Source organism: Vigna umbellata, chromosome 5 (assembly GCF_029865625.1).
Source record: "Vigna umbellata cultivar VRB3 chromosome 5, Vumbellata_1.0, whole genome shotgun sequence".
In the NCBI taxonomy this organism is placed as follows: Eukaryota; Viridiplantae; Streptophyta; class Magnoliopsida; order Fabales; family Fabaceae; genus Vigna; species Vigna umbellata.
Window position 1 is genome coordinate 62,171,228 of NC_142169.1, and position 16,141 is coordinate 62,187,368.

The following is a 16,141-nucleotide window of genomic DNA, read 5'->3' on the forward strand; positions in this document are numbered from 1 at the left end:
AAGTGTTTCAATAGCGAAATTATTCTAACACTTTAATAATTAAACTATCAAGTATACTGTGTAAACTTATCAAAGCTTTTTATCAAGATTATGTCTATAAACTTACTCAATTATACATATATACAAATATTTATGAAAGTTAAATCAAAATAAAATCTCCCTCGTTCCAATGTTTTTCCTTGTCTTTGCACCTATATTTGTTTATGTACATGGTGCGATCAACATAAGTTAGACCACACCAATATGCAAGGATAAGTTAATAAAACACACTAATATGCAAGCGTAAGTTATTAAAAGCAAATTTTTATCTTAATAAGATATATAAGAATAGATATATTTTAATTAATAAGTTAGAATAATTCACTTTCATTCAAATTCAAATTTTCTTTTATGCATGGATTAAGATTGAATTTGTCTTTTTTTAGTAATTAGAGTATTCTCTAATTTACGTTCTGCATGCCAAATTTTTTACAACTTTTTTAACATAACTCTTATAATACCTTGAGATGGATTTTGGGTGTATTTGAATTCCTAACACGAAAAGAGAGATTACCAAGATCTTTCATTTCAAAAATTTTAGATAGAAATCTATCATTTTTATGTAATATGTTTACATTATTGGTGACAAGTCGTATGTCATCAACATACAAGATCAGAAAAATATATTGCTTATATTGAATTTGTGATACACACAGTCACTAACAACATTCATCTTGAAATCAAATAAGAGAATCACTTGATGAAATTTATGATACCATTGGCGAGATGTCTCTTTTATCCCATAAATGGATTTTTTTTTCAGTTTGCAAACTATATTTTTTAGGTCTCCTGACACACAATTTTTTGATTGCACCATATAAATTGTTATATCAATGTTGTCATTGAAAAATAACATCTTGACATTAATTTGATGAAACTTCAAATCATAATGTTCAACAAGAATTATGATTGTCCTAAAAGAGTTAATCCATTTCTTTTGAGTATAGTCATTTGCCACAAGACAAGCCTTATACATCTTCACATTACCTTTGGAATCTCTCTTGGTGTTAAATATCCACTTACAACTAATGAGTTTCACACCTTCTAGTAATGGGATAAATTCTCAAACCTTATTATCTTGCATGGATTTAGACTCCTCATTCATTGCTTCAATCAATTTTTCTAAATTAAGAACTTGCATGGTTGGACGGAAGTTGACTGGATCATCTTCCATCATATCATTATTTTACTCATTTTCTTGAAGAAATATCACATAATCATTTGAAATTGCACTTCTCCTTTCTCTCATGGATATTTGCATAGATATTGACTCATGAGGCATAGGTTCTTGAGGATCTTGTGTTTGTTCTTCATAACCAACCAAATTATCTTAAGTGGAAGATTCAACAACAATATCTTGTAGAGGTTCTGAATTTGCTCCATCAAAATCAACTGTATGAATCAAATATGGAATTTCCATTGACTCTTCCTCTAAGACAAAGTCTATAACCTTATTCTTCCCCTCCAAACTCAATATCATCAAAGAATGTGGAAGTTTTCATCTAAAATATTTTCTTTAATTAGGATCTTAGAACTTATAGCCTTTGATCTCATTGTTTTGGTTCGTTTACCTTTAACACATTCAACACAAACATCAAAGTTTGTGAAGTCAATGGAATCCAAAATCTCATTTGACACAAGTCATTCAACTCTATTTTTAGAGATGTGACCTAGACGTCTCTACCACAATGCTCATGAATTAGTATCGTCAATTTTATGCTCAATATCAAACGATTCCGTATTTGAGGATTCATTATAGGAAGCCACCATATCAAGCGTATGTAGATTATCATCAGGCAAAACTGAACTAATTCCAACAACATTTGAATTTAAAGACAATATGAATTCATTGTTTCCAAACGAACACAAATAACCTAATTTGTCCAAATAGGAAAGTTCAAATAGGAAAGTGAAACCAAATTCCATCCAAATGACAATACAACAAAAGTTTCTTTTAAATCTAAAAAAAACAACACACAATAATAATCTAAAATGTCTTATAGCTTCCACCTTCATCAATTTTCCATCTCTAATATATATTCTTCTTTCATAATCAATTGACTTCTGATAGCTTAGACAATCCTTTATTGAAACAATGATGTTAGTAGTGCACCAAAATCTAACCACCCAGTGTTTCTTAGTATTGAAACTAAATTAACCTCAAAACAGACCAAAGCAGACCGCACTTAAGACTCATGTGATTTGAGTAATCTCACTTTTCATAATATTTTCTCTCCTTAGAGGTACTAGAGTTCGTAGGAGAAATGTATTTCTCTATCCTTAGTGTAAAGTTAAGATCCATACAACGAAGAACAATTTTCATGTTCTCATTTGAGTCCTTAAAAAATGTTCCATTAAGAACCAAAAGTAGTTCAAATTAGCAAATATTGAAGCAACAATAACTATAATTAAACTCATCATAAAAAATATTACAAAAAAATTCAAATAATAGTTTGTCTCATCTCAAAACACCTAATGCACATTTATATCAAGTCTTTAAACAATAATATTAATTGCTAGATGTATCTTGATATAATAATTAAACATTAATGACAAAACATGTTTAAGAACAAATATGTCTTTAGATTAATCTATCATTGACAAACAAAATCTTATAATTATAACACGTTTATCATATATATATATATATCATCTCTTATATAAAGCTCATTATAGTCATCTTCTTCATTCACCTTTATAAATCTTCTCACACTTATATGATCTATCCACACTAATCTCCCTCTTTCATTCACACACATTCATCTATTTTTTTTTCGACAATTTTTTTACAATAACTTACGTAGCAGCTTGTGATTGATTTATTTCAAATATATGTATCAATAAAGAAAAATGTTTTTTTAACAACTTTATTTAACAATTTTTTCACAACTTATATAGTAATTTGTGATTGGTCTATTTTAAATATATAGACCAATAAAATAGTGACACATAATTTATTATTAAAAAAATTATTAAAAATAATTAATTATATATCATCATCGATCAATAAAATAATACCACATAATCTATTATTAAAAAGTTATTAATATAATTGTTCACGTAAAAAAACACATAATGGCTCTTTAATAAAAAAATACATAATGATTCTTTAATAAAAAATTGAAAAAGAAGAATCGTTAATATATCGAGATCCTTTTCCTTTATAAAAACTTCCCAAAGTTGGGATTCCAGCTACCCGTTTTGCATGTGCTTTTCTAGATATTTTTTATCTGTCACTTTTTTATCTGTCACTGTCACTAAACACCGTAAAAATCACTTGTTGGCCCGACCCAACTCCAACCACACAAAATAAAATAAAATCAGCACACACAAAAAATTAAAACGAATGTCCAACAATAATTAACCAATTACATAAGTAAGTCACGAAAGAGGGTCACCCGCCGGTTTTATTACTCAATTGGGAAAATCGGATAAGGATAGATTAAATACATGAAAATTTTAAATTTTAAACTTGTTATTATATATCTCTCTATAATTTTATTATTTTTAAAAAGACCAAAATATGTATTGTTATTATTGTTAATTTATTTTATAAATTTAATCTTTTAATACTAATACAAAGTATTATTATTTAAATAATGTTTAAAATTTAAAGGATCATGTTATTTTTATGCTTAAAATTTTTTACATCACATTTATTATTTTACTTTTTAATTTCTTTTATAAACATAAATTTTTTTTTTTTAGTAATCATTTTATTTCTAAAATAAGTTCTGAAGTAACTCTTTTAATATTAAAAAATCATTTTCCTTTATCCAAAACTGGTAATTTATAACAAAATAAGAATAACACGTAAAAATACTATTCAAAATAAAAATAATACTTTAACACCTCTCCAAAAATAAATGGCAACTCATTTTAATAATATAATAATATATACTAAAAATTTAAATTAAAAAATAAAATAAATAAAAATAAAATATTATCATTTTTACATCTAAATACATTATTTATCATTTTTAAGTTACAGGACATAAAATTTAGACTTCAATCATTACATAGACCGTGAGTTTCTTCTTCCTCTCTGCTTCAAAATTTTGTACAACCACCACCATGTACAGTTCCATCTTCTCTTCGGTGGTGTCACCCACCATCCTTGCCCATTCCTCCGCCCCGCCACGAATTCACCCCTCCACCCAAACCTTAACCACCACATCGTCGTTTCCACCACCAAATCCGTCGCACCCTCCACCCAAACTGCCACACTCCACACACTCTTCCACCACCCTCAACAGCTTCGCAACACCACGGAATCGGTCCCGCAACACCAAATCCTTAACAGTGGTTTCACCCAAATGTTTGGCTCCACCATTGTGGTCGATCCACTCTCCTTCCGCATCCTCGCTCACTCAGAAAACACGTGCAAAATTCTCGGCATTTCTCCGTTCGATCTCTGCGGCGCCGACGCGCTCTCTCTCTTCACTCGCTCCAGTGCCCTACTCCTCGAGAAAGCCTTCAAAGCACGCGAAGTGAACCTGAAGAACCCTGTGTTGATTCAGTCTCGAACCTCCGGAGAAGCTTTCTACGGCATCCTCCACCGAATCAACGCAGGAATCGTGGTGGATTTGGAGCCAGCATCACGGACTGAGAACCCCGTACTTTCAAGCTTTGAATGTGGTGGTAGTGATGTTAAGCTTCTCTGCAACAGCGTTGTTGAAACCGTAAGCGAAATGACAGGGTACGATAGGGTTATGGTGTACAAGTTTCATGAGGATGAGCACGGAGAGGTGGTTGCAGAGAGAAAGAGGCCGGATCTGAAGCCCTACATGGGCCTACATTTTCCCGCCGGAGATATTCCAGAGGCTTCAAGGGTTTCATTTCTGCATAACAGGGTGAGGATGATTGTGGATCGTGACGCTTCTCCCGTGAGGGTGGTGCATGATGAGACTCTGGTGGAGGCTGTGTGTTTGACAGGGTCAACCCTCCGTGCACCTCATGGGTGTCACGTTGAGTACATGGCTAACATGGGGTGTGTCGCTTCTTTGGTGATAAGTGTTGTTGTTGACGGTGGCGATGGTTCCATGAAACTCTGGGGACTCATTATATGCCACCATGCTTCTCCTAAGTGTCTTTCTTTTCCTCTGAGACGTGCTTGTGAGTCTCTGGTGCAGGCCTTTGGGAAAGGGTTGAAGATGGAGAAATCTTCTGCTTTGTGCTTCCGTTGATTGCTTTTCCTTCTCTTCGTTTTCTAATAATGTCAATCGCCATTAACGTGGTTGATGTACTCTGGTGTTTGGTGGCTTAATTATTCGCACGTCCCCGATACGGCAACAGGCTCAACTTCTTTATTTGCTTTTAATTTTCTGTTGAATTTGTTCCTAATTAATCAAGTTATTATTATTATTATTATTGTTTTAGAAATTATCCTAAAAAATATGGTGATACGATAAAAAGAAGAAAAGTTTGTAATTGTAGAGATTAGTAAGACATTTCCAGAATTAGACTAAGAACACGTACAACTCAAATAGTTCAATCAGAAATTCGGATAATTCAGGTAAGAATATGACAAACTTAGATAACTATAAAACATCTTAAGAGTTTGACCAAGTGTACGGAGAACTCAAATAATTCTCTATCAATATCTTAGAACTTGGGAAGTCAAACCGAATTATTTCAACTTTCCACTGAATTACTAAGTTATCTAACTTCTTATGCATTTTACCAAGATCTAGGGATGTTTTACTAAGTTATTTGACTTTTTCATATACTTTACACAACTCTCTCCATATCTATTTAAACTATTTTAGTTTTTTACGCACCCAAATATCTTCTTGAATTATTTGAGTTTTTCATACATTTAGCCGAATGCTCTTACTAACCTTTACATACTTCAATTAATTATTACGTGGTGCACCACTTCATATAATTAATACATATGTCAAGATATTCATTATTTGATTTTTCTTACTGGTCTAAATTTTTACATCATAATTTTTTTATGTTTGACATCGACATAAATTATCGCAAGAACATGTTTAATAAATTAATATTAAGTGTCAATAAAATAAAATAAAAACTTAATTTATACATATTAACAAATTTATTAACAAAATTAAAAATAAAGATCAACTTGACACACTTCTTCAAAATAAGAATTGAATAATTAAACATTTATTTATCTAAGAGTTAAACAAATCAGATAAAATTTATTCAATTTAATTTAAATAGAAATCTTAACATTACTTCAACATCAAATTATTTTTAAATTTTAAAACTATCTTTTATATTTTAAAATATCCTACACCACCGTCTCTTTTCTTAAACGAATGTCGATATCCGTTGAAGAAAAAATTCTTCAACGAATGTGTCACATCCGTTGAGGTTTTTTTATTTTTTTTAGTTTTTAGTTTTTTAATTTATTATATTTTAAATTAATATATAAATATTATTTAATTATTTTAAAATTATTACTTAATTATTTATTAATTAATTTTACTTTATTTAATAAAATAATTATTATTAATTTAATTTATGTATTATTATTTAAATAATAATTAAAATATTTTTTTAGTTTTTAGTTTTTTAATTTATTATATTTTAAGTTAATATATAAATATTATTTAATTTTTTAAAATTTATTACTTAATTATTTATAAATTTATTTTATTTTATTTAATAAAATAATAATTATTATTATTAATTTAATTTACGTATTTTTATTTAAATAATAATTAAAATATTTTTGAAAAATCTATTAAACGGATGTACTACATCGTTGAAAGTTTTTTTTTAAATAAAAACAATAAACTAAAATATAAAATATGTAAACGGATGTCAACATTCGTTGAAGGTGAAACTGATGTTGACATCCGTTTTATAACAAGGACAAAATAGGTATGAGATGGTGCATGGAGCATTTGGTGGTGGTGGAGGGAACAACACTCTCAATATTTTGATAAAAGTTTGACTACCTTATTAATTTTAAGTTTACTCAAATAAATCATTCTCAATTAATTTAATTTTTTTGATAAAATTTGAAAATCATTAAAAAGGTATAATTTTAACTAAAGTAACAAAATCATATTTCACTTACATAAATATTTTTTATATTATAAAAAATATGTAATATTTAAAAAATATATTTACATTATTTTATTTACTTTTAATTTTCTAATAAATTAAATAATTTAAACTTACTTGTTGCAATAATTATAAATATAAATAGATATAAGATAACATGTTAAATAAAAAATTAAGATATAGATATTATTATATTTATCAATGAAAATGCATATAAAATTTTATTTTTATTTACTCAGTTGTATTTCTAAAATTACAAATAAATCAAAGAAGTTTTATAAAATAACTATTATGATTTAAAAAAAAGCATTAAACAGGTTTTTAATTTATAAATTTGGACAATAAATTAAAATTTGTCCAGACTTTGATTATTATTATTTTTTTCATAAATCTTAAAAACAAATAGATACAGTCTTATAATATTAACTTTTTGAACTTGCTAAACGATATTTTATATTAATATAGTTCAAATTTTCTTCTAAAATATATTTTAGATATCAAAATTATAATTGGATTAAAAAAACCATATTTATTAATTTTAATAAAATTTAAAATAAGACGTATTAAAATTTGGATATAAACAACTTTGTATTTATTTTGTATGTCTGTGTTAAGTTACTAAAATATATTCAATTTTTATAAATATTTGAATAAGTTTTTATTTTCTATTTTTAGAGAAAAGGTCGAAGATGGAAAGAGAAAAAGGAGAGAACTTTCTTGGGTTTATCAAAAGAGAAGATATTACACAAACACCAATATTGAATCAATTATACAAAAATCAACATTACTCGTAACGAATTAATAAGTCTTTTAACTTATATACTGCTCTACCTTATAAAGAAACTTATTTTATATCGATGAACCTACCGAAAATTTAACTTATGTAACAAACAGCAAATAGTTACATCTTTTAGCAGTGTTTTTCAGTTAAAGTTGAAGTTTCACTTTAACAGTCAGCTCCAATAAACTATTTTATTAAACATAATTACTTATTACGAAGATGAGACTGTAGATTTGAAACTTGATTAATAAATTATAAGAAAAATATAAGACTGTGTCTAAGTTTTCTGCTACTTTCTCAAATTTATTTATTTTTCTGAAACATAAAATAGTTTTTTTTTTTGTGGTAATAATTTAAAATTTTACCATGTCCGTCCTGGCTTCGTAAGGACACGTAGGGTCAGAAAAGAAAAATAGGGGTCAGATAGCATTATTGCTCTGTATTATTTAGCCTCATCAAATTCAAAACATACCCTTCAATTTGGTACTAAATCTTCAGTTTTTTGTCTGCTTCTTAAAAGCGTTTTCGAATTGGTCGTACAATTATTTAGAAGAGGCACAGGTAACAGTAACGGCTCTTGAAAACATTTGAGGGAGGGATTCACATTTTAATTAATATGCACGATGCTATTTATCGCCATCCATGCTGAGAACTAGATTTCAGTGAAACTCAGACTTCCTACACCAGAATTCTCTTCTGGTTTGTGTTTCTCTTCATCCTTCTACTGTCCTATTCAATCTATGGTTGCTTAAATGCTTCTCGTAGCAATCTCTGTTTCATTTCAACTCATTATCTCATCCTTTCTTCTTTTTGTTGCATATTACGTTTTGAATGTAACTTTCTGTATGTTAATGCTGCAAATGTCTTTCCTTCTGCGATGTAGAAAGATTTATCGCTTTCTTCGTCATGGCCACTGGACAACTTTTCTCACGTACTACACAAGCTTTATTTTACAACTACAAGCAACTTCCCCTCCAGCAGATGCTTGATTTTGACTTCCTTTCTCGTTAGTATCACTTCCGGAATCCTTTTCTTCTATCAGGATCACTGAAAATGATAAACTGACACTATTATTTGTTCTTATAATTTTCTGATTTTGTGTTCATGTATAGGAAGGGAAACACCATCAGTTGCTGGAATCATTAACCCTGGTTCTGAAGGACTTCAAAAGATCTTCTTTGGTCAGAAGGAAATTGTCATCCCAGTTCATGCAACGTATGTGCTGCTCGTATACACAAATTGCATGACCTTTTGTAGCTTCAGTTTTGGATTTGCTTTATTTTAGTTGTTTTCTTACTATTTTGCAGCATTGAAGGAGCTTGTGCTGCACATCCTACCGCTGATGTCTTCGTCAACTTTGCTTCACACGGGTCAGGAAATTATTTACTATTACTATTTTGGAAAAAACTTTAAAAACTGGGATATTTTATTCCGTAAATTACAAAAACAGGACACTTGATTTAAAATTTACAGATTTAAGTTAAGTTTGTGGGATACAAGTCCCACGTCAAATAAAAAAAAGTTGAACATAGATTTATAGAGATTTATATACAAATAAAAAAAATGATATCTTCATATTATTTTGTTGCACAATTATACATGATAACTAGGAAATATTTTAATAGAATAAAATTTGGTACATGCAGTGGTGGTGGATCGTCGATGTGTGCATTGAAGCAGGCAACAATTAGAGTTGTTGCTGTGATGGGTGAAGGATTGGCTGAGGCAGACACTAAGCAATTGATTGCGTATGCCAGTGCAAATAATAAGGTGAAAGTTGAAAAAAAGGAATGATATTATGACATATTTTGTATTCATTTTATATATTTTATATATAGTATAATATAAAAATATAAATTTTTAAGAAATAAAAGAATAGAAAGTAAATAATGATAATGTTAAAAAATTTTGCTACGTGAAAGAATATTTTTCTTGATAAAATGAATATATAGCTATAAAATAACTTATTTTGGTGTTGTTGATTTGGTAGGTTGTTATTGGTCCAGGAACTGTTGGAAGCATGCAAGCAGGTGCTTTTAAAATTGGTGACACAGCTGTAACAATTGACAATATAATTCACTGCAAACTCTACAGACCCGGATCTGTTGGATTTGTTTCTAAATCTGTATGTATCTATTCACTTTTTCCATAGCTTTTGATAATCTTGTGCCAAATTGGATTTTTTTACAAAGATTTAATTAAGATTTAAATTCTTTATAAATTTAAATATTTTCAATTAATTCTTTCTGTTTATTGGATATTTAAATTTTTTTTTATATATTTCGATTAAGTTATTGTTGTTTATTCTTTTAGTTAATAAATTATCTAATTGTTATATTATTATACTATTATCTTGTTTTTTTTTTTAAAATGTGATATTTTAGTAATTAATAAAGTAATATTATTTTATATTAATCATAAAATTTTATATATTTTTTTAAAATAGCATAATAAAATAATAGTCACGTTATCTAATTCAGAGAAAGAATAAATGACAGACTTAAAAGTATACAAATTTTAAGTACCAAATATATAATTTTTTTTAAATAAAAATTAAGTTAAAAATATAAGATTTTATGAGAAAGTTAATTTAATTAAATATTAAAAAATCACATACATAATAGAAAAACAACGTCATATTTTATCCTAATAATAATGGGTAGAACACACGTGTATGGAATTAAGGTTAAAAGTGTTTTTAATCTTTAAATATAGATATGAAATTGAAATTTTGTTATGTTTCAAATTTTGAAATATTTTGATTTTCAAACTTAAATAAATAAATGGATATAATTTTTATTAATATATTAAAATTGTTTTCTTTTACGTTTTAAAAAATGTTCTAATATTATGAATTAGAATATATAAAATTATATAAATAGTTTAAATATTAATTTAAAATATCGTTAAACAAAAGTTTCACATAATTAAAAATTAAGTATGTTTATTTATTTTTAAACTTTGAAGAAACGAATTCCTTCCTCTTGCTATTAATGGCTATTACTTTTCGGCAAATATAGCGTCTTCAATGAAATTGCTTTGAATTGAAATCGAGTTATAGAAATTCAGAATATGAGCTTTTTTTTTTTTGGCATGGTAATAAATGGTTTTGACAGAAAACAAGTTTTTGAATTACAGGGTGAGACATTCAATGAATTATGCAACACTATTTCTCGTGTAACTGATGGGATTTATGAAGGTATTTATATGCTCATTTTCGCTTTTATTATATGTTCATCATAGCATTTAAGTGGTCCAAAATTACATTTATTTGATATACAGTACAAAAGTAAAATTATTATAAATAAATAAAATTTTATCATTTTTTTTAAAAGAACAATATTAAATGAATATAAAAATTTATGCATTTTAAAATATTTCTTTTTTATGTATATGATGTATTATTGAGTGTTTTTTTAATGCTTCTTCTTCATCAAATGTACTTCATCAAATTGGATTTTTGCTTTTCCGAAAACACTAAACTAATTTCAGAAATATCTTTCTGAAAGACACTCATTCCATCAAAACTTTCAAATTCCTGTGATGGGGTGTAAGAAGAAACTTGATGGAGTACAAGAAGAAAAACCCATGTTTTATTGGACAAGTTTATTTTTGGCCCAAAGGCTTTAGAGATGGTTAAACCAAAGACAAAATGTTAAATTTAATAAAATACTTCAAAATGTTCTCTCATCTAAATTGTAAAGACAAAAATATTAACTACAAAAAATAAATTACCTCATGAATCCATCCAACTCAACAAGACCAAGTCCAATAATTTCAAAAGTGAGTCTCTTCTTGAAAACATAATAAAAACAACTCAGCATTTTGTTTTTTCACACAATAAGAGACAAGAAAATATTTACTCATCCGAATCTTCTTAATAAGTAAATGTGTTTTATGAGAACCACTTCTAACGAAAAACAACGAGATTAATTAATGCATTAAGAATGACACTACATCTTGATTTATTAAGAATAATTAAGCACCCAATAAAAATAAATAAATATAATATTCAATTAATTCTTTGTCACATATGTTTTAAAAAACATAAGAAAAAACACAAAAACAATAAATTATTATAAATCAAAATAATTGATGGCTCACATTATGAATATTAATTTCTGTTTTTCAACTCAAACTAATAATGCAACTCACACCATACATATTAAGACAAACAACTAATAATACTCGATTTTACAATAGAAGACACTATTATTATGATATATTAAGAACCGAAATTATAACTTGAATATTGTCTTTATTATGCTTTTATAACTTATAAGTTACACCTCTCTCCTGCATAATTACCATTATATAAACTGATGTAAATTAAAATAAATAAATAGAATGATACGTTTTAATGGTAAAAAAATAAAGTCTTTTTTAAAGATTTTAACCTGATAATATATTAAGAAATAAATTTTAAATCTAACTTAACATTATAAAACTGACTTATAATATTATATTTGTCTCTACTTATATATTATAAATTAATTTTATTTTTAGTCCATACTAAATATATAACAACAAAACAGGAAATAAAACTTCTTTAGCAAACAAATAATTAAAACCTGAAATAACAAGAGTGTTTTCTTTGGCAGCAGATATGAGTTTCATAAAAGAACCTGAAAGGGATCAAAATTAACAATCTTAGGTTTAGATTTTGGTTTAAAGTTGAACGAACGACCAATTAACTAATTAGTGTTTAAATTTGTTGATTCACCTAATCAACTTAAGACTTGTTGAAATAAAAACTGAAAGAAGACCTTTGATCTAGTGAAGGAGACATGATTTCAAGCTATGTTGTTTCTCTTTTTCAGAAGGGTAGCAGGAGTTACATCATTTGCTATCATATCTGAACCTGTATTGAGTGATATATTGTTTCACTGTAGCCATTGCCATTGGAGGAGATGTTTGCCCTGGTTCCACACTTTTTGACCATGTTTTACGGTTTAACAACATACCACAGGTAATGCTTTTCTTATTCCTTAGGAGTAACCTAAAATATGTTCCAATAAGCAATTTAGTAGAGTCCAGAGGATACTAGGATTTTTCATATTCTCTTACCAAACATTGATGCTATAATTTGTTTCATTATACTGTAAGATGAGGTTTACATTAAAGTATATAAAGTATAAAAGTTTTAAAAAATATATTAAAAAGTTAATTATTTGATGTGTTTTTACAAGAATGTTATAGATTATGACTAAAAAGTATTTATATGTTAGATTAAAATTATGGTAGTAGTTGGAGAGCATGATGGGTGTGATGAGTATTCCATAGTGGAAGCCCTAAAACAGGGGAAAGTATCAAAGCCTGTGGTTGCCTGGGTTAGTGGGAGATGTGCAGGGCCCTTCAAATCTGCAGCAGAATTTGGTGAAGCAGTATGTTTCAGGTCCTTTCACTTTGTTAAATTTCTCAATTAAAGCATTGTTCATTCATTGAAGGATAACATTCTTAGTTTCCAATGGCTCTTGCATGATAATCAGGGAGATAAAAGTGGTTGTGAGTTGGAGTTTGCTCGAGCAAAGAATCAGGCACTAAAGGACGCTGGAGCTGTTGTTCCCACATCATATCAAACTTTTGAAACTGCACTTAAGGAAACATTTCACAAATTGGTTAGTATGCATTAATATTGAAATCACAGTAATGTATATTAACAATCTTTATATTTTAGACAATAGAGATTAGACCATAAAAATTGTATACATGCATAAATTAAACAAGTAATTAATAATATGATTAAATATAATTAACTTCATTGAATTTCGATTGATTTCAAAGTATTTATACTAATTCTAAGTATTTGAATGCATTGAAATTCTATCCTATGCTGATCCTGGAAATAGGTAGCATGTTGTTGTTATTAGTTGTAATATTCATGGTTAGATAATCTTTCTTAGGTTGAAGAAGGTAAAATCACACCAGTCAAGGAAATCACTCCTCCTCCAATCCCTGAGGACCTCAGCTCTGCAATTAAGAGTGGAAAAGTCCGTGCTCCAACTCATATTATTTCCACCATTTCTGATGAGAGGGGTACGCTGGAATCCACTGATGTTAATTTAGAATTGAGCTGCATTTCATGTTCTGGACAGATCTGGTTGCTAAACTAAGGTTTTTCTTGCAATGTTTTACTGAAGGAGAGGATCAATGCTATGGTGGTGTATCCATGTCTTCCATTATCGAAAAAGGATATGGTGTCGGTGGTGTTATCTCTCTTTTGTGGTTTAAACGCAGCCTTCCTCATTACTGTACTCAATTTATTGAGGTAGGCTATTCAATTGTACAGAGCTTTCTATGAATATTTTCATGCTTTACTTTCACTACTCATTTCAGTTCTTACATTTATATATACAGCGACTACAGAAATCAATTTTAAGTATAGAACTAAAATGCAAAAATGGGAGCAAGTAAAAAGTTAAACCATTTTTTTCGAAAGCAACTATTGATATATATCATCCACCTTGAATCTTGATGATACATCACATTGGTCAGATGTGCATAATGCTATGTGCCGACCATGGTCCTTGTGCCTCCGGAGCTCATAATACAATCGTGACAGCAAGGGCAGGGAAGGACCTAATTTCCTGTCTTGTATCAGGTAAATTCATCATACATAAAAGCATGCATGCATCCTTTTAATCTGCAAATTACTGATCTAGTAAATGCATCTGATAGGGTGAACAAAACTGATAAAGAATGAGCTTCTGAATCAGGTTTGCTTACGATTGGTCCTCGATTTGGGGGTGCCATTGATGACGCTGCTCGCTACTTTAAGGATGCTCATGACAGTGTATGTATGATCCGTGTTTTCCTGTGAAATCCTTATGGGTTAAAAAACCACTTTATAAAATATATATTGAATGTTTTAATTGAGAAAAAGGTTTTTACAGGGACTTACACCTTATGAGTTTGTTGAAGGTATGAAGAAAAAGGGGATTCGTGTGCCAGGAATAGGACACAGGTAACATGTTGATTCTATTGATTGAATTAAGCAAAACGAAACTTATAAATCTGAGGCTTTTTTGAAACAGGGTAAAGAATAGGGACAGGAAAGACAAGCGAGTTGAGCTGCTACAAAAGTTTGCACGGACACATTTTCCTTCTGTTAAATACATGGAATACGCCGTTGAGGTTGAAGCCTACACCCTCTCAAAGGCAAAAAATTTAATTCTTAACATCGATGGCGCCATTGGGTCTATTTTCTTGGATCTTTTTGCTGGCAGTGGAATGTTCACTGAGCAAGAGATTGATGAAATTGTGAAGATTGGGTATCTGAATGGCTTCTTTGTGCTGGCACGCTCCATTGGTCTGATTGGGTGAGTTTTTACGTTAACTGTCATTCATAGCTTCTTCACTTCTTGGACATTATTGCAGTTTTGGACCTTTCTGGCTTCTTTATCTCATGCACTTATGGTCCAAAGAGTTCCATTTTGAGTGGTCCTCGTATGTGAACACTGCATGTCTTTTTGTGAATCAATAGAACTCCGCACAAAATTAATGTAACATGGCTTCTTCTCATAATAACCCCTTCATCATTGTTTGTGTGAAATTTCAGGCACACCTTTGACCAAAAGAGACTAAAGCAACCTCTTTATCGACACCCATGGGAGGATGTTGTCTACACAACGTGAGCAAGTTTTTCGAGACTGCAATTACTCTGTCATGCTTTTCAAATTACCTCTCTTTTCTGAAATCTTAAATATTCTCAAACGATTATGCAAATGTTTGAATGGTGTTGTACCATCTAAAATCTATGTTAATTCACCACATAAATCTAAAATGTCTGCTAAATTAGTTAGTTTTGTAACATTTGCTAACAAATCTCATTATTTTGTGAGACATTCCATAAAGATAACACCAATTTCACTTACTAAAGGCAGATACCAAATATCAAAATTTATCTTTAAAGTTATTAAAACCCATTATCTAGTTATTTATATTCCATTATTTTCTACCTTACTTATATAATACAAATATTCATGGAAAATTTTAACTATAATATTATAAATATATATATATATATATATATATATATATATATATATAATTACATAAAATTAACAATTATCTTCATTATTTTCAAATAAATTCATATCAAATATAATTATAAGTTTTGATATTTTAAATATTATTTTGGATGTGAGGTCCAAAATCATAATTAAAATTCATTCACACTCTTTTATCAACAATCATGTTATCCGTTACAAAGTTATCCTAAATTATTTCTCTATCAAACTTTAAGCCAAGTAAGTTGATTATTTGTCAAAGGTACTCGGA

General features: G+C 28.7%; 1 protein-coding gene, 1 long non-coding RNA gene and 1 pseudogene across 2 annotated transcripts; 2 read left to right on the top strand and 1 right to left on the bottom strand.

Moving 5' to 3' along the window:
* The first annotated feature begins 4,034 nt into the window (after positions 1-4,034).
* On the top strand, positions 4,035-5,369 carry LOC124841726 (phytochrome B-2 pseudogene; annotated as a pseudogene).
* Positions 5,370-8,427: 3,058 nt separating this feature from the next.
* On the top strand, positions 8,428-15,607 carry LOC124841733 (ATP-citrate synthase beta chain protein 2-like). Its single transcript, XM_047318064.2, has 17 exons — positions 8,428-8,560; positions 8,745-8,867; positions 8,974-9,076; positions 9,169-9,231; positions 9,508-9,631; positions 9,852-9,986; positions 11,000-11,060; positions 12,754-12,830; positions 13,090-13,245; positions 13,351-13,479; positions 13,765-13,897; positions 14,002-14,129; positions 14,357-14,462; positions 14,578-14,654; positions 14,755-14,825; positions 14,896-15,180; positions 15,420-15,607. The coding sequence occupies exons 2-17, from the start codon at positions 8,768-8,770 to the stop codon at positions 15,493-15,495; spliced, it is 1,824 nt and encodes a 607-aa protein (XP_047174020.1). The 5' UTR covers positions 8,428-8,560; positions 8,745-8,767; the 3' UTR covers positions 15,496-15,607.
* LOC148198785 (uncharacterized) lies at positions 13,316-14,902 on the bottom strand. Its single transcript, XR_015779955.1, has 4 exons — positions 14,763-14,902; positions 14,588-14,675; positions 14,325-14,504; positions 13,316-13,450 (listed from the first exon to the last, which is right to left on the bottom strand). It is a non-coding gene; the product is annotated as an uncharacterized LOC148198785 (long non-coding RNA).
* Positions 15,608-16,141: the final 534 nt, after the last annotated feature.

Excerpts from the sequence above, each read along its gene's own strand:
- LOC124841733 (XM_047318064.2), top strand. The coding sequence starts at position 8,768 with ATGGCCACTGGACAACTTTTCTCACGTACTACACAAGCTTTATTTTAC. Across the intron at positions 11,061-12,753 it reads AACTGATGGGATTTATGAAG|CCATTGCCATTGGAGGAGAT; the intron begins GTATTTATATGC and ends GTTTCACTGTAG. Across the intron at positions 13,480-13,764 it reads AGGAAACATTTCACAAATTG|GTTGAAGAAGGTAAAATCAC; the intron begins GTTAGTATGCAT and ends AATCTTTCTTAG.